Below are 24340 nucleotides of genomic sequence, written 5' to 3'. Positions count from 1 at the left end.
AATATAAACATGAGAAAAGCAGTGAGAGTGGGAAATCCTTTCCAGGACTGATATGAGCGTCAGCTGGCTAGGTGTGCAGGGCTCAGGTTCTGTTCTGTGGTTTTTTTCCAGAGCTCTGCAAACGCTCAAGAGTCTGATTTTCTTTTTGGCCTCCTGTCCCTAAGACAAAAGTTCCCCAGAGTCAGTATAAGAATTAAGCGCATCCTAAAAGCCTGGGAAACTCTAACAAAACAATTCCTGTGTCCCACCCCACAGAGATTCTGTGTTAGTAACAGGGGGCAGGGGTGGCTCTGGTGTGCAACTCAGTTTGGGAAGCACTGCCTTAAGGAGCCTCACCTTGGTCTCTGGCCCACAGGGTCACTGGCCTCACAGATCACATTTTCTCCTCAGTCACCGTAATGACCACTGCTGAGCACACTGGGTTACTGATCAAAGCAGCCAGTCAAAACCACAGTGACATGCAATGTCCACTCTGTCTTTCCATCTAACAAGAAATAGCAACATGGAGGAGAGAGAAAATACAGATGTGGCTATCATGTACTCACACATGGCTTCCATAGGAAGGACAATTTCCTGGTGGGGTGCTACCAAGAATGGCCATCCCTGCTAGAACGTAAAAGGGAAAAAAACAGACCTCTTTCTCTATTATCTTCCCTGTTCTTCTGGCTCAAAACTAACACTTTATCTCCCTATCGAGAACATGGATCCAAGTATGCTTTGCAGCTGAGCTATCAGCTGAAAATAGTGCAGAGGAAAACAAAATTCAGAATTTTTAACCTTTTAACAGTTTCTTGTTCATGAAATGTGGGTTGCAATTTTACTTGAGACTTCTAAGATACCAGAGTTACAGAGACTAATACAGGGAAAAGCTGAACTTGTGCATTTCTTCAGCTGGCTACTGCAACTCTGTTTCCTAACTTGGTGTTCAGTTACACATGATTATCTCAACTTCTTACAAATAAAAGCAATTTTTGGGTACAAAGAGATCTCAGAGTCATCTACTTCAATGCCTTGGAACGACAGACAAGAAAACACTGAGAGAGAATGCACAGGATTAAGTGTGAAATCTGGGAACAGAACCCAAGTTTCCTAACAACTCATGGTCCAGGGAGCGTTCCACCACACTCAACCCCAACTGTATGTAAGAAAAGAACTAGAGTCGGTGAAAATAGAGATTCCCAAGTGTGATCAAATGCCTCATAAACAACAAAGAAAAACACGTCAAGTGAGGATTTCATTTAAAGGTGGACTATGAAACACCTGCACAGAGTCCTGCTTCAACCTCAACGCCACTGGAAAATAAACAGATATAAAGAGAACAGGAGAAGAGATAGTAACACAATTTTGGAAGCCGGAGAACAAATAGACTAGTGGCCAATGGCTCAGCAGACTGGAGAAAGCTCAATCCAAAACCAGGACTATCTAGAAGCAATTTCATTTAAATTATAAACCATAAAGGGGCTGAGGGACTGGTAGCATCAGGTTCCTCTGGAAGTGGGGGTGGAGGTGGGGCACAGAATTGGCTGAAAGTCCATTTAAGAAGTAGAGAGACCCAATTCTCTCCCTCAGTCCTTGAAGTAACTGCCTCCAACCCCCCATGCCCCACCTAGAAGATTGGTCTGAAAAGAGTCAGTAAGGGATTTTTGGACTAGAGGATTCTAGGCATAAGTGAGGATTGGGATTCCATACTGAAGAGAGATTACACGCTACAATTGTTACTGAATGTTGAGACACCCTAGCCTTGTACTTGGCTTTCTCACTAGTCATCTTTTTTTCTGGAGAATCTGGTCAGTTCAAACAAACAAAAAATAAACAAATAAAAATGAAAAATGAAAAACGTAAAAATACTAACATTAGGATTTCCTAAACAAAACAAAAACAAATACCTCAGCCACATCATCCTAGAATGAAGCTAAACACAATATGCTATCAAAGAACCTCCAGTCATCCTTTTAGATAGCTAATCTAAAACAGGAGGGAACAATAAGACTTTCTGGATATTAGGTAAAACACCTAACAGAGAAACAACAAAGCAACTTGGAGGAGAGAGAAAAATCACAGGAAGAAGAAAGTTTAAAAAAATTCAAAACTCTAGCATCTTCAGATATCTGAGAAAAAGTACATTCATGAAATAAGGACAAGATATTATCGGAAAGAGAGAAAGAGAAATAAAAATATTAAATCTTAGAAATTAAAATGATGGCAGATTGAAAAGTCAATAGAAGGCTTGAAAGACACAATTCAGGAAATGGCCAAGAAAGGTGAATAAAAAAAGAGACGGAAAGCTGGAAAGATGGAAAGTTTGGGGGAACAATTCACGATAGCCAAGTCCAAAAAATAAAGTGTTCATCATCAAAGAAAATGGAGGGGAAGTGATTGCAAAGGAAAGAAATTTCCCAGCATCAAAGGGCATTTTTCCCCCCAGGACTGGAGGACATCTTTCACCCAAAACTAAAGGACGATGTTTTCCCTTTAAAGATAAGACAAGAATGGGGAGAGGGAAGGGGACCGGGTTTCCATAGTGAGGAGGCTGAGTTTCCAGCACATTAAATGCAAAGAGAACAACATACCAAGGTACATCATAATGGAATTTCCCAAAAGAGTTTTTCATACCAAGGATTTTAAGTCTAAATGGCAGGAACTACTCAAGAACAACACTGGAAGGCAGAGGCTTCAAAATTCTCAGTAGAGATGATTTCTGCTCAAGAATTATAAAGTTAGTCAAGCTGTCAGTTAAAAGCCAGGGGAACAAAGGCATTGTCAGACCTGCAAGTCTCAAAAACTTAGCTCTTCTTACACCTTTCCTCCATAAGGAACTGGAGACTGTGTGAAGCAGTAAACCAACAAAGAATAAGTCATTAAGTTCCAGAGACCAGTGGCTCCGATACAAGAGAGGCAAAAGGAGTCTGCAGGAGAGCAGTGAAGGGGAAGCCCTAGCTGTTTGGGGGCCAAGAAAGCAACCTAGACAGAGACAAGATCAGAAGGGTCTGAGAGGAACTGACTCCAAACAGATGAACTTGGTGCATTCACTATGTGGTCCACTGAGAGATTTACAACTGGGGTAGAGTCTCAGGTTGAATATTCCTAAATACATCCAAAATGAAGAGATTAAAAAAAAAAAAAAAGTCAGTACAGTATTCACTGTGTAGTTTTGTGAGGAAAAGTAATCAAACTACATTCCAGGGCTCCTCTGTGGAAAGTACGACATAGTTCTAACAAAGTAAATGCTGCATATTGATCTTACCAAAATTACAATACAATTACAATATTGGGAGGATGGGGGTTGGGAAATTTGCATGAGAGGGGAGAGGAGCAGGGGTAGATGAACCCGGGCTAAACTTTTTCATCAGTAGATAACCACTGAAACGTGAATTTATGTTAATTAAAGATATAGAAGTGATTGTTAACATAATCAGCTAAAGTTAAAAATACTTGCCTCTCAGGAACAAAAACTGGAGGGGGACATGCTCTTTTTCACAACAAATCTTGTATTATTTACTTGTCTACTTACATAAACTTTTAAAAAATAATTATATACAACACTTTGCCAAAAGTAAAAAAAAAAATTTTTTTCCATTTACAAAAACTGGAAGTGAGGACTCATGTCAAACATCTCACAACAGGACACGTATAAACACAAGAACGCCACTTCTGGCACCTATTATGTGCCAGGCACTGTGCGAGATGCAGAAGACATTAACAGGTAACAACACAGAAAAAGTCCCTTTTCAGGAAACTGATGTTCCATAATAAAACTAAACGTAAGGGGCACCTGGGTGGTTCAGTTGGTTAAGCGTCCAACTCTTGGTTTCAGTTCAGGTCATGATCTCCTGGTTCATGAGTTCGAGCCCCACATCAGGCTCTGCGCTGGCAGCACGGAGCCTGCTTGGGATTCTCTCTCACCCTCTCCCTCTCCCTCTCCCTCTCCCTCTCTCTCTCTCTCTCTCTCTCTCTCTCTGCCCCTCCCCCTGCTCGTGCCATCTCTGTCTCTCTCAAAATAAATAAATAAACTTAAAAAAAAAACTAAATGTAAGACAGGACAGGAATGTATCTACTAGAAGCAGCAACACATACAGCTTGAATGACCCTGAGAAATTTCACCAGAGTGAAGGGAAAAGACCCCAGATCGCAGCAGAGTGAAGAGGAAATGGGTAGTATACCTACACAACATTTAGGGATTCTCCCTTAACAAAGATAGAGAAATGGGGTGAGAGACGGAGAGGGATATTAGGGTTGAGGAAGGTTCTTTAATTTTTAATATAGGGGTATCTGAGCATTAATTCACTTATTCCTTCAGTCATTCAAAAGACACTTATTGAGCACCACAACAGTGTTCCTATGCAGCTTATGACCTACTGGGGGACAGAGGCAATAAACAAAACACACAAAGTTAATTTCAGGTAGAGATAAATGCTCTGAAGTCAAATAAAGCAAGTGAAGGGAACAGAGAGTTAACAGTGCTATTTGGGATCGGTGAGTAAGGGAGGACAGCGAGCTCTAAGGGGTGGCACCTGAAGGAGAACTGAATGAAGCCCCAAGAGCAAGAATCCTAGACAGAAAAGGGTTGGGAGGTCAGAGCAGGTGGAGAGGAGGATGAGAAAAGCATTCCGGGAAGGAGGGGGACACATCAAGGGACAGTGAGGGGCCAGTGTAGCTGGAGCACCATGAGAGACAGGCATAGCAAGAAGACATGGGGACAAGGAGGTGGCGGGGGCCTTACAGTACACGGTTAGGAGCCTGCACTTCATACTGTTTGTAGAGAAGCCACTGCACCTAGTATAAAAGTATAATACAGAAGAATCCCTGTGGCTGTTGTGTGAACTCAGACCATAAGGTAATGAATAGAGGCAGGAAGAGGGCTGAGGAAGTGATTCGAAGTTCCAGCAAGACATGGTGAAGGCCTGGGTTTAGACTCAGGTACGAGTTGGGAGATGAGGAGTGCTTGGGCTTGGAATAGATGCTAATGGGTCCGACATGAGGTGTGAAGGAAAGGCAGCGATCCAGGAAGACTTTAGGTTTGAGGGGTTGAGCAACTGGGTGAAGTCACTGCCGAGATGATGAAAAGAGGAAGAAGTGTAGGTTTAGAAAACAAACCAGAAGTTGGTTTTGGAGATGCCATGTTTGCAAGAGTATAGCCAAGTGGAGAGGTAAAGCAAGCAGCTGAAAAGCCAGGGAGAGACAGAGATCGGGGAGGCAGATATGGAAGTCATCACCAAATAGATGGAAATGACTATCACCTAAGTAGTGAGCTGAGATGGGAAGCGGCCAGAGCACAAAGCTGTTGCCACTCCAACGTTTAGAGGCCAGGACTAGGAAGAGAAGGATCCAGCAGAGGGGACAGAAAAGACAAGCGCGGTTGCAAGCGGAATCAAAATGCAGCAGCACCACAGAAGCCATGCACAGAAAGAATTTCAGGAAGGAGGGAGTGGTCAGCTGTGCCCAGTGCTGCTAACGATAAGTATGAGCTCCGTGATCAAGGGCCAGGGCCTCCATGACTCATGATGAATGAACAATGGGCTGTGATAACATATCTTATCCATAAATGCACTCAGACTACTTAATAAACTGGAATAGTAACCTTCAGTTCATCTAGAACACCAACGCTCTGTTTCCATGAATGCCTCATCACACAGCCAGCCCTCCCTCCTTCAGGATTCTCCTGGGAAGCAACCCAGGAGATCCCCAGGCCTGAGAAATACAAGCAGCTCTCGTGGGTAGGCTTAAAAGAAATGGGGTAGCAGACCAGTGAGCACAGCAAAGAGAATCAGGTATGCTTGGGTAGGACAGAACCATTCCACAGGTTTCTATATTTTTCTAACTCACAGCCTGTGAGAGGAAAATTAATGAAATCATTCCACCCATCTTCCATAGTCCTTGAAACTGCAAAATATCTTCAGTTTCTGCCACTTCCGATTACTGTTTCTAAACCCCTTTTCTCCCACTATTTGTCATATGATGCAGCACCTGACTTTTTTTTATTATTATTATTAATCAGGTTTACTAAGGTTTAACTTATTATACACGGGGAAAAAATATACCCTAAGTCTGATGCGTTTTGACTAATGTGTAGTCATGTAACCTCCAGGACAATTAAGATACAGAGTATTTCCATCACCCCAAAGAGCCTTCCCTTGCCCCTCCACACTCAATCTTCTCTGCTTGCTTCTGGTCCTTGGCAAGCAACCATCCGATGTCTCCCTACAGTTTTGTCTTTTCAGAATGTCATATACACGGAATCAAATCATACGCAGCCTCTTCTATCTGGCTTCTTTCACTAACCAGAACACTTTTGAGATTTATCCATGCTGTTGGCCTGGATCAGTAATCTGTTCCTTTTTGCTACTGAACACTATTCCATTGTGTGGATATACCATAGCCTATCCATTTGCCAGCTGGTGGACATTTGAGTTATTTCCACGTTTTGCTAATTATGAATAAAACTTCTATAAACTTTTACTAGAGGGTCTTTTGTCGACATGGGTTTTCATTTCTCAAGTCAATACCTAGCAGTGGGGTTGCTGGGTCATGTAGCATCTAGCTTCTGTCCACTGAGAATAGCTAAACATCTACTGAGCACTTACTTTCTCTCACACAATGTTCCAAGCTCTTTATATGCCTTATGTTATTTAATTCTCAAAACAGCAAGTTTAATCAAGTTATTATTAGCCCTGCCTTTTTGATGAAGAAACTAAGGCACCAAGGGGTTAGGTGACTTGCCCAAGATCACACAGCTAGTAGGCAACAGGGCCAGGCCTCTCAAACCCAGGAATCACATGGCAAAGTGCAAACTATCAACCATCTTGCTTTGCTGCCTCCCTCAAGTCAAATGCGTGACATCTGAGAGATGAATTTACAAAATTCTGCCTGTGTTTGGACCAAAAATGGTCACTGCTGACTATTCCTTTCCCCTCTTCAAATCATGGCAATGAATACGCCTGAACTCTACACCACTGCAACAACGGCATGCCGTTTTAAAGTCAGAACTTTATAGAACATTATGAAGAAGTGCTTTTAACCATGTCACAGAAGCTTATAAATGTTAACCTATTAATGTTCAATAACAACTGTAAAGGAAGCTGAAAGCCCACTTCTACCAGTAAATACTCTCCTCTGGAGACTTTTCCACTCTCATGACTAAGAGGTCATGTTAGTAAGAAAATTACAGGGACCTTGGAATCAGACAGACCTGGATTTAAATTCTGACTCTGCTCCGTAGTGGACAGGTGCATATATATGTCCACGCACATAAAAGCTGGTGTGAATTAAGTCCTAATTTGCAGGGTAGTCCTAAAGATTTGATGACACAACATGGTTGAAACACTGAACACTGTGTCTTATGTGTTTAATAAATCTCCTCTCCCCCATTCCCCTTCTCTTCCACAGTATACTGCTGAGCCTCTGAAATTAGCATGATAGAGGCTGGTTCCTTAGCAAAATTTTATCAGTCTATTCATTTTCCACCCAAATAACAGCAAAGGAGAGACATGACAGAAGTGCTTCTCTAAAATTTCATATTTCACCTTTAAAAAAAAAGTCATGCAAAATGTAGCACTTTATATTCCACAGTATAATCAAAAATATTTTAATATAAAAGCATTTTACATTTCCCTCCAGCTAAATGACTTAACTTTTTCCTGAAATTTTTAAGAATATTTGTTTAAGGAAGATTCCCGACTATATGGTGGCTTCACTTACCTGCGGCCACACTGCCACTTTCCTTTTTCTTAAGTTTTTTTTTTATTTTTTTATTTTGAGAGAGAGACATTGTGAAGGGGGGTGGGGTAGAAAGGGAGACAGAGAATCCCATGCAGGCTCTGCACTGTCAGCACGGAGCCTGACATGGGGCTCGAACCCACAAAACCATGAGATCATAACCTGAGTGGATAAAGCAGTAGCCTAGAAGTCTAAGACTTCAGAACGAGCCCACACACTCCCATCATTCTCTCCTGGCTGCAACGTCTTAACATCATTTTCACATTTACCCTATAACTCAGTCCAGTTTATAGTCTAGGCTCCAAAAGTTTCAAATTCTCCACATAAGCTTCAAATTCTCTGTTACTCCTGTGTGCAGCCTCCTGGCCTCTTCAACTGAAGAGATACTAGTTGCAATCTGCTTTCTGAGACAAATCTCTGGTACAGCTACAAGAATAAACACAAATACTGCAAACCTGGAAATGTTTTTCAAATAAAAATAAGACACTGACCAAGCATGACCTTAAGTAAAGTGGGATGACAGAAGACAGTTTTTTTTTTTAAATCAACTGAAAAGAATTTAATGTATGAATCCAGAGAAGCTAAAGGATTTAATTCAGCTATGCTAACAGAATGTGGCTTCTCAGAGTTTTATATGCAGTATGATAAAGGACATAATTTAATCCCTAAAACATATTTCCATGAAATAGCATTATTTTCCTCATACAACTTTTTGTCTTAAAATAAATGCCACATACTCCCTTCCACTGATGCCATACACACTCATAAGTACGTTATCCAAAAGTCCCCAGATGTTTTAAGTAACAATTTGTGAGGTCACTGAAATTTTATTTTCATTGTTATCAAAAGCCCCGTGAATTCTTTTTTCTCCAAAACCTCTGTTCTGGAAGGTAGGGATGGGGAGTCCTTGTGTATGAGATCTTGACCCACAGGACAGTGGGCCCTAGAAAAATAAATGACTTTTGCTTTCAGAAGCTATTTTCAGAAGGTAACATATAGAAATGGATTCTCGTTAGCAGTCCATGTGCACTAACTGAAAAATAAAGAATCAGGGAACCTCGACTCAACAAATTATCTGGGAGCCTACACCTTGCCACCATGTTACAGAAAGGACGACTCCTGTCATCCCGGAGTTGACAGTCTTAGAGGAGAGCTCGAGGCGCTGTTCAAATATAAAAGAAGGGCATCTTACCCCGACTGGATGAGTGGAGAGTATGAGGAGTCAGAAAAGGCCTCCTGGAGGCAGGAACATCACCTGAAGGATGAGGAAGCATCAATAAATACAACGGACAAATACCAGGGGGTGGTGTCGAGCAGCAGAGACCAGTTGGAGGGTCAGACCTGAGTCCCAAACTTGCTCCTGAAACAACTGGGATATGACCATGTTTTTCTCACCTGTGACATGCGACAGTTAGATTATGTCAGCTTGCCTTAACCCTTGCTGTGCATCAGAATCATCTGGGGGCTTTCAAGCAATACTGGGCTCCCTCCTCCAGAAATGTCGTTTCAACTGGGGGGGCATCTGTGTTTCTTTCAATAGCTTTCCAGGTGATGTTAGTCTGCAGCCAGAGCTGGGAACCCCTGGATGAGAGGTCTCTCATGTCTGTGGTTCTCAGCATCTAGAGCACAATAACATCCACTGGGGAGCTTTTGAAAAATCCCAAGGTAGGTTGCATGCCAAACAGTTAACCCAGAATCTCTGCAGGTGGGACCCAGGCATCTGTAGTTTTTAAAGTTCCCAGGCTGATTCCAAGGTGCAGCCAAGGTTGAGAGAACCACTGCTCTACGTCCCCTTAATACATTTCCTATTACAGCCACTGAAGGATGGGGAAAAAAAGGAAAGAGAAACTTTTAAGTCTCTCCCTCTCTTTTATTTCAAATTAAAAAGAGAACTGAATGTCAAAGACCACTGATGGATTTTAAATGGCGTTGTAGTGGGGTGCCTCAATGGCTCAGTTGGTTAAGCATCTGACTTCAGCTCAGGTCATGATCTCACAGTTTGTGGGTTCGAGCCCCATGTCGGGCTCTGTGCTGACAGCTCAGAGCCTGGAGCCTGCTTCAGATTCTATGTTTCCCTCTCTCTCTGCTCCTCCCCTGCTCATTCATTCATTCATTCATTCTCTCTCTCTCTTTCTCTCTCTCAAAGATAAATAAACATTGAAAAAATTTTTAATAAGGTTGTAGCACACAGTAGAGTTGATTTGGGACATGTACACAATTCATGCCGATGCAGGGCAGGTAGAAAATGCCCATTCCAAAATGCTCTCAGTTCTAAATTTAAAATTCAGTGGAATACATATAAAATGACTCCATGGCGTGTTCTCTGCAATACTGAGTTAGAATTTGATTTGCATGGCTAACTAGAATATGAACATTACATTCCCTACCCCCAAGGTTACTTAAATCCACTTATTAGGGCAATGGTGAACTAAACAAACAGTAATTAGAAACACTCCAGACTACCTTTTAACTCTGTTGCTAAATTATATTTTTCTTGCACCAAAGCCCATACACACAGCATGTCCACAAGCATCACACAAAACCAAAACCTCAGAAATATTTACATTAATAAGAGCATAAGCTCCTGTGGGTCTTCACATTGGATTCTGCCGGGAAGTAAGGCCTGCTTTGGAAGAGGGCTGTTCATTATTATTGTTATTTCTCACATCTGGGTAAATAAAGCACTGCCCACATGTGGTTAGAAATCCCAGGAGAAAATGAATTCTCCATGGGTCTGAAAATGAAGAACACCTCTGATAGACTGCCTCATTTCCTGAAATGAGTCAGAAATGAAAGTAATTCTTCAGCAAAGAACATCTGCACCGTGGCACAGCTTACAAAATAATGCCAGATGATACCCGTGGCTGAGAGGCCGGGCCTGAGGACGGAGGGAGGGCCTGGAGAACAGGACGGGTGGCCTCTGCACTGCACTTCCTCTCAGAGTCGCCGCTGCTAGCTTAGAGGGTCTGCAAATCCAATGAGCGGCCAGGCATCTCAGTCTCAGCTGTAAATCTTGATTAGCAGTAAGACTGCTTACATTCCATTAGAAAGCTGGCCCCTCTCCAAAGGGTAGAAGCAGCCAGAAAGGATTCATGTGCCATCGTGGGCACGGAAACAGCAATTCTTACAAGAAAAACTGTTCTACTTAACTAAAAATAGTTTCTGCCTGTTCATGATTCAGATAGACCTTTCTTCCGTAGGAGGAAGGGCAGCGGCGTGATATGACCTAATGCTGCCAGGGGAAGCCCCTCCTTCCACATTATTCAGGAAGGACGTTGTGGCATATGGTCAGGGGCTGGAGGGTAAGAAAGACTGAAATACCTTTCACAGCAACTAAGAAGGGCCAATAAACAGGAAGGTGAAAAACAAAGGCTTGCCTTTACCCAAACCGAATGCCAGTTGTTTTTATTAGGTAGCTCATCCCTCTTCTCTCCATAATGTGTATTTAAAAGGAATCCAAATCCATTATTTGTAATGGAGGCAAGGATTGGGGAAGATACCTAAAAACAACTTAAATGCCCATTGAATGGTCACTAGTTACATTAAAATACAGGACATATACAATGGAATACAATGTAGTCATACAGAGGGTGTGTAGATACCGAGAGATCTGTGTTTTGTGTGATACATTAAGATCAGAGAAAAAATGTACCTGGACTCTGCATAGTAAACATTTGTGTAAATATATTTAAAGAGGTTGCCTCATTCAATTTCCTTTTATAACCTTGAATACAGTTTGAATTATCTTTTCATGTTCTTACCCTCCCTCTTTAACAATAGGCACTAGCTAGGTAGAAGGCTATTTTTGGTTTCTTCTTTTTACTAGTCTCTATATAAAATAAATGAAGGTTATTTTAAATAGATGTTATGTGCTAAATTGTGTCTCCTCAAAATCCTCAAAATGCTGAAGCCTTAACTCCCCATACACAGAATATAACTGTATGCACCTTAAAGAGGTGATGAAGTTAAAATGAGGCCATTTGAGTGATCCCTGATCCAAGCTGACTGGCTTTAAAGAGAAGATCCAGACAGAGAGACCCCACACGCAAAGATATGCACACATAGAGAAAAGACCGTATGAGGACACAGCGAGAAGGTGCCAGCTGCAAGCCAAGGAGAGAAGCCTCAGAAGAAACCAAATGTGCCAACACTTTGACCTTGGACTTCCACCCTCCAGAACTATGAGAAAATAAATTTATCTATAAACCAACAGATGAATGAAGTTCAACTAACACAACATGGGGAGAGGCACCCATAAAAGTATTTAATGTGTCAAAAACCCACAATGTCTGCTATGATGCATCCTTTGGCATGCATCATAGTGGACAAAGAAATCAGGGCCACATTTGGCACGCAAAGACATCGGGGTTCACTGTGCCTCTGACATCAGAGTCACCCCCCTTTAAGTGGCTTGTGTCAGGAATAGAACAGGTTTCCAACCTCCCTAGTCAGGACTCCATTTGCTCATTCACTTACCATTTATGGTATTTTTAACAAGTCCCATAACTTGAAGGACTAGCACTCAAGATATTTATTAGCGTCTTTTAAAGGCCTGGTTCATGTTCAAAAGGCTTTCTTCCTGTGCTAATAACTAGTGAAGGGGAAGGTATCACAGTAATATTATTAATTCAATTAAAAAAAAATTAAAAAAAAAAAAACCTTGGTGCCAGAGGTTTTTTTTTAAACATCCAGAAAAACAAATGACATGCCACTTTTGTGTGCCAACCTAATTTTTTATACTTTAACACATGTGGTCTCAGACCATCATGCAATATATTAAAAATATGGTGGCCCGGGGCGCCTGGGTGGCTCAGTCGGTTAAGTGTCCGACTTCAGCTCAGGTCACGATCTCACAGTCTGTGAGTTCGAGCCCCGCGTCGGGCTCTGGGCTGATGGCTCAGAGCCTGGAGCCTGCTTCTGATTCTGTGTCTCCCTCTCTCTCTGCCCCTCCCCCGTTCATGCTCTGTCTCTGTCTCAAAAATAAATAAACGTTTAAAAAAAAATTAAAAAAAAAATATGGTGGCCCAATGCTGAAATTTCTTTATGACATTTTATAGATTTTTTACAAATTAACCTTTTCTTTAAAAATAGAATTTAAAAATCAAAGATATATTAAAATCACAGACTTTGCCTATAGAGTCTATAACCGAGAAGTGGGCTAAGATCCAGGCACATGAAAATAAGATTAAAACTTGAAGATAAATATTTGGTACAGTCAGTTCAGGCTTCATTCAGAGAAAGGTGGAATCAACTTTTGCCTCGAATGGTACGGGAAACTTTCACCAAGGGCAAATGCTGTAAGCCAATCTGGGATTAGACACATAAAAGTTAAGGAGAAGTGATGTATGTGCACATCTATCTTGCTACTAGTCTAAAGTTTTGAAGGTAAGAACTTTACCTACGATCCTAACGGAGTGTCTGGCAAATAATAGCCATTTGCAGGAGAAACAGCTGGGGAAGTACACTTTTTTGTAAGAATCTAGTGCAGATTCTTGTAAGGAGGTTGTGGGGCATAAAGTTAAAGAAGTCGGGGTCAACCTGTACACATGTTGAAATCTGGGCTTTATCCCTATGCAGTGTGGACTCTTAGAAGGTGTGTCTGGAGGAGAATGTTATAAAGAACACAGATGGGACCAGCAGTGATGTGCAGAAGGGAACAAGGTGGTAGGGGAATGACAAGGATCGATCAATCAAGAGGTGTCAGGGGGTTAATCAGGTGACCTCTTGGGGAGTCTCAGCCTCCCAATGTGTGAAATGGGCATCATACTACCTATCTTCATAGGACTGTTATGAATCCTAACAGGACATAACACATGGCTTGATAGTAAGCATTTAAGGAAATATCATTGCTATTACATTTATCTCTCTACACTGAAAGATATGGAAGAAAATGAGAGAGAGAACAAGTGTAAGGTATTCATCTAGGGTGCGTCTACTTAGGCTTTCCTCAAGTGCCTTAAACAGTGATAATGGCTGTCATCTTTTTTGGAAGTGGAGTGTGCTATATTTATTCCCTAGTTCTCCAGAACTTAACACATCGATCCAGTAGACCCAGGAGGAACAGATGTCTGGAATGGTCTTTAAAATCAAGACACTCGAAAATGAATTTTTAAGTTGTTTTTATATAAAAGTAACTAACAGGCTAATGCCAATCAGTTTTGAAACACTAAATTAATGGACTCAGCTATAAGTCCAGGAAAACCATTTTCATAATGAAAATGCCAATGCCTTTTTAATTAAGGACGGAATTGCCAACATAAAAGACTTAAGATAAATGAGGAATCATTCCTTTCTCTCATAAATGAAAGAACCTGATAACTCTGTGAATTATTTTGAGCTATGGATTACCAGAAATTGTTTAGGATCTAAGCTACAGAATTTTCCAACTACATAATAATCACTTCATACTGGGGCTGACAGCCTCAGCCCAAATTTGGTGCTCTGGCTTTTCAAGTTCTTTTTTCTAATTATTGTCAGGGGGCCGGCCTCTGGTCCTATATTTAGAGTCATTAGATATGAAGCTCTACTGAAGATAATGGCACTTTGTCAAACACAAAGCAATGTTAACTTTTTTGTAAGTTTGACCTTACAAGATTTACTATACATAAAAAAGTATATGCACATGTATATAACGATGTGTATTTGTGGTAAAGCTTTACCAACTTAATTGTTATCTATCGGTCATCATAAAATAAATACATCAGAGATCTGTGTACTATTTCAATTCTCAATATTAATGGTCTATTTAAAAACTATTTACTCTTTGGCCCCAGACCAGGTTTCCATATTTACTACATCACCGGAAGGTGTACTACTTAACATTAATAAAAAAACAAAACCCTACAAAATTCCTCAAAAGGGCTAACACAAAGGGAGCAAAATAAAACATCACTGGGTACTTTTGCCAGAGCCAACAGGGACTTTCCAATAAACACCTAGGCCAAGATGAAGACGGCAGTTGGCAAACAAATTAGTAGGCTAAGACCAACACAGAAAAAGGCATGCAAACACTTCAGCAGAACGCGATGACTATTGATAGACATCCACCAACACATATATGTATGCAACACTGAAGATGAACAGCATCTTAGAAGAAAATGGCAGAAAGCCAAACAGGAATTTAAAAGAAAGAAGAGAAGAGCTCCAAGGACAAGAACAGAGGCTAAGAAAACATGGGGCAGGTTATGGAGTAAACCACAAGAGAACTCAAGAGAGATTTCTCTATCTACCCAACTGGTTTCCTTCAGAACGTTTCTTAAGTTTTCAAAACCTCAGAAGCTTCATCTATGGTCTGAACAGGGAAGATTATATACTATCCAAAAGTCTCTTCCAGCTGATAATAGACCAAAAATTTCTGTTTAGATGATAAACAGATACTTTGTTTTTTAATAGGCTTTTTACTTCACAATGAGCTTCAAGTCTGCAAGTCTGAATTTCACAGAAGGAAGCCAAACTCTGTCAGCACACACATAGAGCACAGCCCTAAAGCAGGAGTCAGACCAAGGCCTTTGATGGGAGTCAACCAGCTGGACAGTTCAAATGTCATCTGTGACACTAAATGTCAATCTCAGCCATATTCCCTTTGCCCCTGTCCTCCTTAGCTCTTCCCAGTTGGATACACTCAGTTCTCAGCCCCAACTCTTCACATAATCCTACAAGTCAGACATACATTTATTTAAAAAGGTCAGTAGAGCTCACAAGATGGAACAGGCAAGGGAAATGCTTGGTGGCAGCTCCCAACCTTTAGAATGGTGAAGTTTGGGTTAACAATAACCAGTGCTCCAAAAGAATACCTCTTACTTTGCTGTTGCAGTAAGTAGTTCAGTAATTCCACTTTTCGAAACGTTCATAAAATAATCTGAATGTGAACAAATATTTACACCTACAAATATCTCACAATATTACTTATAACAGCTAAAAAAAAAAATCTGCTACACACTAGATCTACAATAATCAAGGAAAGATTGTGTAAATTATACCTAAGTTAGGGGCTCTCTTCCCATTTGCACCCCGGCCCCCACGCTCACCCTCTGCAGGACTCCAACTGCCCACTTCTGGCTACTTCCTTCACCAGGCTTAAGGTCCAAGAAGAAGGCAAAAACCACATTTGGTTCACTACCTTAGCCATAAAGTCTACATCATAGTGAGCACAAAAATCAGCATCTGTTGAAAGTTTGGTAGTAAATGCTTTCAAGTAAGTTATCTATGGCTGGATATTATGCAGTTTTAAGTGTGGTTTGTGAAGCATTTTTAAATATAGAGAATACCAAGGATAAAAAAAAAAAGCTGTGGAGATGCACAGCAACGATGGCTACACAGAACAGTGACTATCTAATATTCCTGAATTACACATTCGAAGATGGATAAAATGGCCCATATCACGTTATGTATATTTTACCATGATGAAAAATAAAATAATTAGGGAATGCTTATGAGGCAAGTTAAATGAAAAGGTGGGGTACCCTAGGTCTAAATGACATGAAATTACATCTGTGTTTCTAAAAGGCTAGAAAGTAGCATACTAAGGTACTCATGTTTGGTTTATCCTAGGGTGGTAGCACTAGGGGGGTGGATGTTTGCTTTATTTAAAATTTTCCGTGTTTTCCAAAATATCCACAAATGCCCATGTATAATGCATACAATCAGAAAAAGATATGGACAGCAAGCGTCAGGGATAGGAAGGTTTGCTCACCAGCAAACTCAACGTACATGGGAATCATTCACCTTGCTAAGATCCTTGATGTACTTACATACCACATACCACCTCTGCTTGCCTTCACGGTGGAGATCATCCACAGGCATGCCAGTGGAGGCAAAATTTGATATTTATTAGATTGAAATGTATTTTTCTTCTTTTTCTTTTTGCTATGCCAGAAAACATGCACTACAGATTTGCTACTCCGTAAGTATCCTTTGCCTAGGCTGAGAAATGGCAATAGACGCTTGTTTTGGACATGTAAATGCCAAACTGGAACAAACACACAGTTATACTCCGAGGCGAAGGTTTTCAGGACCTGGGACAGGCCAGGTCTCTCCTCATGGAGAATGAGGCATCCAGACAGCCTCAGGAAAACTAGACTCATTGTATCTCACAGACAAGTTAGAAGCAAGGCCTTTGGAGTCACACAGACTTAGGACTGAAGTACCATATAACATAGACTGAGGATTGGCACCTCCGATTGTCACCTTGCATGCTCCTGGCTTCAGATTCCCCATAAATAAATGGGGATGGTAATACCTACCCCTCAGGCGTTAAAATGGTATGATGTCTGTAAATCAGAGATGTTGGAAAACCCAGAGCCTGTTGTCAGGAGATGCTCAGGCAGTACCCCTAGTTTCTTTTCCTTTCCTTCTTTACAGCAAGTGTCTAATCTGGGAAAGCAACAGTGTAAATGAATTGCATGTCTAAAATGACCAGCTATCTGTAACTAATAAAGGTAACATGATAGAGATATATCAAGATATTTTCAATAATCTTCAAATACACTCCATCATTTCAGAAGCCCTCATGATATAGTTCAGAACAATTTTCCTGTTCTTTGTTCCTCAGTAATTGGAAAATACTAATCACTATTCTCTGTGTACTTCATACGCCTGAGACCATGAAGCACCCCTTCAGTTCCTTCTTTGACATTCTAATTTTTAAATCTTCCATTCCTTTAAACACATCTGTGACTCCCCCGAGCCCTCCGCAAGCTCCCCACACACCCTGTTAGCTGGGGATCCTCTGAATGCCTCTGAACAGAGCTGAGCATCATGCAAGGCAACCAGCCGCCTGCTTCATGCCTGGAGTGCTGAGCTTTGAAAAATACAACTACATAATCATTATGCTTCTGAAGGTTACTTGACTTTGAGCCACAGATGAGGGTGTGTGGGTGCTCCTGAGGCAGATCCAAGTGTGACCAACAGTGCCCGCTGTGTCTGCTCCAGTAACCTTTGTCCTTTGCTTTGCCTGTGCTGACCAAAACTGGTTAGCAAGCTGACGGCATCTGATATTGCATCAGACTCAATACTGCGCCAAATACCTCCCTTCAAAAGAACAGCCCCTGTCTTTGCAAAAGATCTGCTCCCTTCCTTGATTAGCGCTTTTACTTGAGGGCCTCCTTAGGCAAAGGATAATGGAAATCTTCAGCTGTTTGGGTTTGTGTGTATGGGTGTGTGCAGGCTAAACCATGAACTCTACTACCTTCAGGCTAGAAAGCTCAAGTTCATTCTTCTAACAAACATGAACTGAGCCCAACACTAAATGCTGGGCATTCAAACATAAGACAGTCATGCCTTATACAAGAAAAGAGTATCAACAATTACACCACCACAGTGCAATATGTTCTAGAACAAAGGTATAATAGAGGGTATTATTATAGCTGCACAGAGGGGTAGAGAAGGAGGACCCTGGATCTGCTAAGAGTTGGATGCTAAGGATTCCAAGAGGATTCTAAGAGTTAGATAATTCACACATCTCTTTACTGGCCAGCTCTGAGGAATGAATGAGCTGACCCACAGTGTCTCTGGGGGGGTTAATGCCATTGCAGTCTTTTAATGCAGTCTATTTAATACCATTTCCTCCAAATTGCTTTGGTTACTGTATTTGCTTTCTTGTTCTCACATATTCACCTCCTTACTTTATTTTCAGAATAAAACATATGGTGCTTCCATTCTCTCCCCAGTCTTTCAGCCCCATAATGTTTCCTGCCCTGGAGAGTTGCTTTGACTCTCAGGGAGAGAACACTGTAATGGCTCAGTGGGAGCAAATGAAGAGACAGGAATGAGCCTGCTTGGTGAAAGGAGCGAGAAGAGAGTGTGTGGGACCATTACAAGAAGTGCCTGCATGACCAGGCTCTCAGTGGCTCCAGCAGGTAACTGCCCTGTAGATGCCAGGAGCATGACCACCAGCTGCAGCATGAGTCAGCTTATCTGCACATCATTTTCTATCCTCCACCCCTCACTTCCCCTATTTCCTGTGCTATAATATTTGTCAAACATTTTTAAACCTTTCATTGGCCGTGCAACTGTCTGGGAAAATCAGGTGAAATTCTCCAGAAAAATTCCCAGAAGCACATAAACATAAAATACGGTATCCAACTTCTGGGGATTCACAAACTTCCGAATCACTGGATACTAGGAGGGGGCATACAGTTCAGTTTGAGTATTTTTGAGCTTCTATGGTGCCAAGCACCATGGTGACCCACCTCAAACACAACTCGTCATCATTCTCCCACACCCTGCCTAGAACACCTGTCCCCATGTGTTCTGCCCAGGAAACATTATTCAGCCACTTAAGCATCACCTCTTGAATGAACACATTCATGAACTCTTCACCCTAATTCACCTGCCCCCAGAAGGACTACCTGCACCCTTCTTTCTGCCCTACTGAACTGTGCAGGTACTTGTATCAGAGATCCTACAATATTTACTGCCTTCGTGTATTTATCCCTTTCTCCTCCTGCTAATTATAAGCAACCTGAATGTACGGACTATAATGTAATCAACTTTTGCTTCCAGATTCCGGTAAAATCCTCATTCAGGAGAAAAACACCGCACTGAGGAAAACAGACACGGGATCAAATACTTTTAACACGGTGCTCCTAATGCTTCATCTGATGAGTGACTATAAGCTAAATCTTCAAGGAGAAGCTACAGGAAATAAGACAAAGCCAGGATTGGACATTACAGACAGAGGAGAGAGCAAGGCATGCAGGCAATAAACCATATGTACAGGGAGTAAGGTAATTCAGGATTCATGGTGACTTCAAAGGTAGGCAGGAAAAAGTCATAATCAATGAGGAAAGAGAAGTAAAACAGAATGAGGTTATGGAGGGCACTGAATGAAGTGTAGGGGAATCTGGATTTATTGCATAAAGGTGGAAAGTCACTGAGAAATTTCTGTTTAAAAAGTGACAGGGGCACCTGGGTGGCTCAGTTGGTTTAAGTTTCCAACTTCAGCTCAGGTCACGATCTCACAGTTCGTGGGTTCATGCCCCGCATCAGGCTCTGTGCTGACAGTTCAGAGCCTGGAGCCTGCTTCAGATTCTTTGTCTCGTTCTCTCTCTGTCCCTCCCCAGCTCACACTCTGTCTCTCAAAAATGAATATTAATTTTTTTTTTTAAAAAGTGACAAATGATAGTTATAGAAAATGGAGAAAAGGTACAAATAAGAAAAATCTGTAACCCCACCATATTGAGACAACAACTATTACTATTCTTTCATCTTTATATATTATGTAAACATGTATGCATGTGTATGTGGCTGTGGTTTTCATGTTCTTTTGCCTCTGCTAATATTTATGAAGCATTTCTGAGGTACCAGACATTGTGTGAAATATACTACCCGCATTCTGCCACTATGCCATTTAATCCTCACAAAAATTCTTAGAGGTGGTTCCTACCATAATGCCATTTTCAAGAGGAAGACATAGTAAAGGGCAGGGGGTAAGTGCACAAGACCATATGTACCAGAGCTGAGGTTCAACACCAAGTTTCCTTACCTCAAAGGCGATAATTATACTTCAGTTTCTCATATTTATTCTCACACATTTATTTTATAAGATAAGTGAATCACTTTATCCAATTTTCTCAGAAAACTCCCTTTGGGTTCTTGATTAGCACTGTAGTAAACTGAAAAAAAAAAAAAAAAAAAAAAAAGACTACAAAGCATCAACACTTTCCTACTGTCACCCCATACGGGGAGCACAGAAAACGCCCGGCATTTATTTCTTTTTGTAGTCTTGGTAAAGTTTACAGTTTTCTTCCTCGTAGGTTTGTAAGTGTAGGAGGGTGGCATGTTCACATAGGTTCTTTGGACAGATTAATCTGGCAATAGTATTCGGAAGAAAGTGATTTGAGAAGACTGGAAGGCTAAAATACAAAGAGATATGACCACAGTCCAGGTGAGAGAGAGGAAAGCCAAGGACCACGGTAGTGATATTTGCGACTGAAGGAAGGGAATGGACTCAGAAACACGTAAGATAGAATTTAAAGGTCTTGGGGCACCTGGGTGGCTCAGTCAGTTAAGTGTCTGACTCTTGATCTCGGCTCAGGTCATGATCTCACAGTCTGTGGGTTCAAGCCCCGTGTCAGGCTCTGCACTAACAGCACAGCACAGAGCCTGCTTGAGATTCTCTCTCTCCTCTCTCTTTGCCCCTCCTCCCACACATGCTCCCTCTCTCAGAATGAATAAACAAAAAAAGAAAAAAAATCAAAAGGGCTGGATGTGGAAAAAAAGCAGCAGCAGGGTGGTGTGAGAAGAGAGAGGTCAGAGGGGAAACTGGATGGTAATGCCATTCGTTCAGAAAGAGAACACAGGAAGACATGTGTTTTGAGTGTGTGCCTATTGGACACAGGAGGATAAGGGGTTCAACCGTGGACATTAAATCACTGAGCACATTCTGAGTGCCGACTTTATGCCAGTGCCTGGCTGAGTCCTGGGGAGTCGGCAGTCAAGCCACTGAGGTCATCACAGGACAGGTGGAATGGGGGTAACAGAGTGAAGGAGAAAGAAGGAAGTACAGAAGGGAGGCCATCCCAGTGGAAATGGCCTGGGGGCAGGGAGGTCTCTAGAGTCGAGAAGAACAGGCCAGAACCTCTAAACTGCAGGTGTGAATGGGAAAGCCCTGAGAAAACAAGGACAAGAAGAGAAGTGGACTGAGGTTCGTACTCTAAGTAACACGAGCATTTTAAGCAGAGCAGAAGAAGCAGGAGACCAAGAAGGAACAGTCAGATGTAGGAAGAGGGCCAAGAGAGCCAGATCACAGAAGCCAAAAGGGGAGTGGAAGAAAATAACAACCAATCTTGAGGTCATATTGCCCTTGGACTTCTCGGGAGGAATGACTTTTTTTTTTTTTTTTTAAATTCAAAGGTCACTCGGTCTATTTTAAAAATTAAACAAAATCACATAAAAAGTCCATGATGAGGGTAAGAATTTACATCTCCTGGCTGTGCCTCTTAGAGTTTTATCCACCAGCCATATGGAGTTGATGATTAATATTCAGTAGGAAGTGAATTTATAATCAGGTGCCTGCCATTCAAATGTGAAAAGAAATGTTTTCTGCTCAGTACACCCAATAATACATTAATATATCTCCAGTTTAAAATACATTTATGAATAATTTTATACATTTTATAAATGTCCTGGCAAGAATGATAATAGAACAATCTATTTTCACTGCTACATGAAACAAAAAAGAGGAATGAAAGGTTCAGTTAATCAAGGAATTTAATATGCTTTATAATAAATATCAAACAGTCATTACTTTGGCTATCCAGAGGGTGGCTGAGGTCAAAAGATGATTATAATAGCAAGAGTTTGTGCCCATATTTATTCTCTGTCAGTTGCTTATATTTGCATAAGAAGTTTCCTCTATTCATGAATTTTTTAACCACATTAAAATGCTAGAAATCAAATTTGTTTTTCCTGATTTATATATGGGCAGTAATAATAAGATTTTGTAATGATTAACAGTAGTAACAAATAAATGGAAAACACTAGCCCTTCCAAAGGACCAGTGCAATGACAGACAGATATGAAAATAAATGACCTTTCTAAATGTGGTTTAGAAAGCCAGGAAAGCACCAGAATCTGAAATGATTACCGCGGCAGAGTTTGATGAAGCCAGGAAAGGCAAAATAGTGTGGGTTCTTCCTTTTTTTGTCATCTTTCTCAACACTGTGCATGCATGTGCATGTGCACACACCTACTGACAGCATCCTAATCAGAAGATGAGATGCAAGAACTTCCAGATTACAGTGGAGAGACTTGGGCCACAGGGAGATGCCAGAGATGTTCATCCAGGAGGAAGTCACGGAGTCACAATTTCACTTCTTAACGATCACCCAGAACTGGGAGTCACCACTAGGAGAGACTATAATTCAATAAAACGAAAATGACTTTGGGGTGATTCTTTCTAAATTGAGGAGAATCCTACGGTTTCATGATGGTGGTATCCGACGAGTAATGTCCATTTCAACCTTCTCCAGCAACACTTCTCCTTTTATTGGAGGAGAGAATTCCAAGGAAGAGAGAGAATGTGATAATGATGGCTAATCTTCTCTACGTTTTCAAAGGTGAACAACAGGAAGGGCTTCCAATACATCAAACACTCAAATAACCAGAATAATAAAAGCAGGAAAGGAAGGAGAGGAAAAAGGATTAAACAAATAAATGACACAAGGTAGATACTAGAAAATTAAGAAAACCGTGGTAAATAGGAGTAAAGTCTTATTGAGCTTGGTAATCTAGACATGCAAAAACTATGATCACTTAATTCGCCAGTGTTTACAATGTAAGAGACACTACATATGGCATGTTTAAGTAACAAACTAGCTTATTCTCAATTACAAACTATGTTAGGGAATTAAAAATTTGATGACTCAAATCTTAATCAGGGTTATTTTAAAAAGTGATTATTTTATGGCGTCGCATTCGGGTAAAAACACATAATTAAACAACAGAACCAGGAAACTTAGCTTTATGCATTCAAATATATTGACTTTAGGGGTGTCTGGTCGACTCAGTAGGTTGGGCGTCTGATTTTTGATTGCACCTCAGGTCATAGTCTCACGGTTCGTGGGATGAGGCCCCCTTGACACAAGCTCTGCGCTGGCAGCCTTGACCCTGCTTGGGATTCTCTCTCCCCTCTCTCTGCCCTTTCCTGTGCTTGTACTTTTTATCTCTCTAAATAAATAAAAAATTAAGAAAAATAAAAAACCAAATATGTTGAGTTTCTTTAAGAAGAACTTGGTCATAATGCATATTTCTACCTCACTTTCAACTGATGATAACTAGTTCTAATCTTCTGTATTTATGATTTTGGAAAATTTCCACAACTCATTTAATTCTAAGTAAACCTAATGAAAAAAGTTAAGTATCACCATTTTATGCTCCCTCCAAAGTGTGATAAACACTTAATTAGCCAAATTAAAAACGGAACAACAGGGGCACCTGTGTGGCTCAGTCGGTTCAATGTCCAACTCTTGATTTTGGCTCAGGCTATGATCTCTTGGTCATGGGATTGAACCCACATCAGGCTCCATGTGGAGCCTGCTTAAGATTCTCTCTCTCTCTCTCTCTCTCTCTCTCTCTCTCTCCCTCCCTCCCTCCCTCCCTCCCTCAGCCCCTCTCTAGCTCATGTTCCCTCTAATAAAACAAAAACAAATTATGCAAACTAAACCGTACTAATGTTATTTTCCAAAAACAAACTTCAGATGTGATGATAGAGTTGGTTCTATAACTACAAGCAGTTGTTGGTATCGATGATGCCTTCAACAAACTTGCCCAGTCCACCATAGACCTGTCTGCTAGGACAGGGTACTGCACTGTGGTCAAGGGCATGGATGCTGGAGACAGATGGCCTCAGTTCAATTCCCAGCTCAGCCACTTGCTAATCATATGACTTTGGCAAGTTACTTAGTCTTTCTGTGCCTCAGTTTCTTCAACTGTAAAAATGGGATCATAACAGTGCATACCAATCTAAGTTGTTGTGAGGAGCATACGAATGAATGTGAAGCACTTAGGAAAGCCCCGGCACACAGTACATGTTCAATAAGGCTTGGCTTAATATTATCTGATTATAACTATCATCATCATCATCCTCATTATTATAGCTGTCATCTATTTCGTGGGCTTTCCATTC

At 41.1% G+C, this 24340-nt stretch overlaps 1 protein-coding gene across 2 annotated transcripts in view; it reads right to left on the bottom strand.

The window, feature by feature from the left end:
- ANO6 (anoctamin 6) overlaps nt 1-24340 on the bottom strand; it is a 150751-nt gene that overhangs the window by 94696 nt on the left and 31715 nt on the right. Inside the window, exon 2 of one of the 2 annotated variants that reach the window (XM_049625336.1) lies at nt 8906-8968. The exons of the other annotated variant lie outside the window; for it this stretch is intronic. Coding sequence (XP_049481293.1) covers nt 8906-8968 — 63 coding nt within the window. The remainder of the gene's footprint in view (nt 1-8905; nt 8969-24340) is intronic. 2 annotated transcript variants of the gene reach the window in all.

Source organism: Panthera uncia, chromosome B4 (assembly GCF_023721935.1).
Source record: "Panthera uncia isolate 11264 chromosome B4, Puncia_PCG_1.0, whole genome shotgun sequence".
Lineage (NCBI taxonomy): Eukaryota > Metazoa > Chordata > Mammalia > Carnivora > Felidae > Panthera > Panthera uncia.
This window is presented reverse-complemented; position numbering and strand designations above follow the sequence as displayed.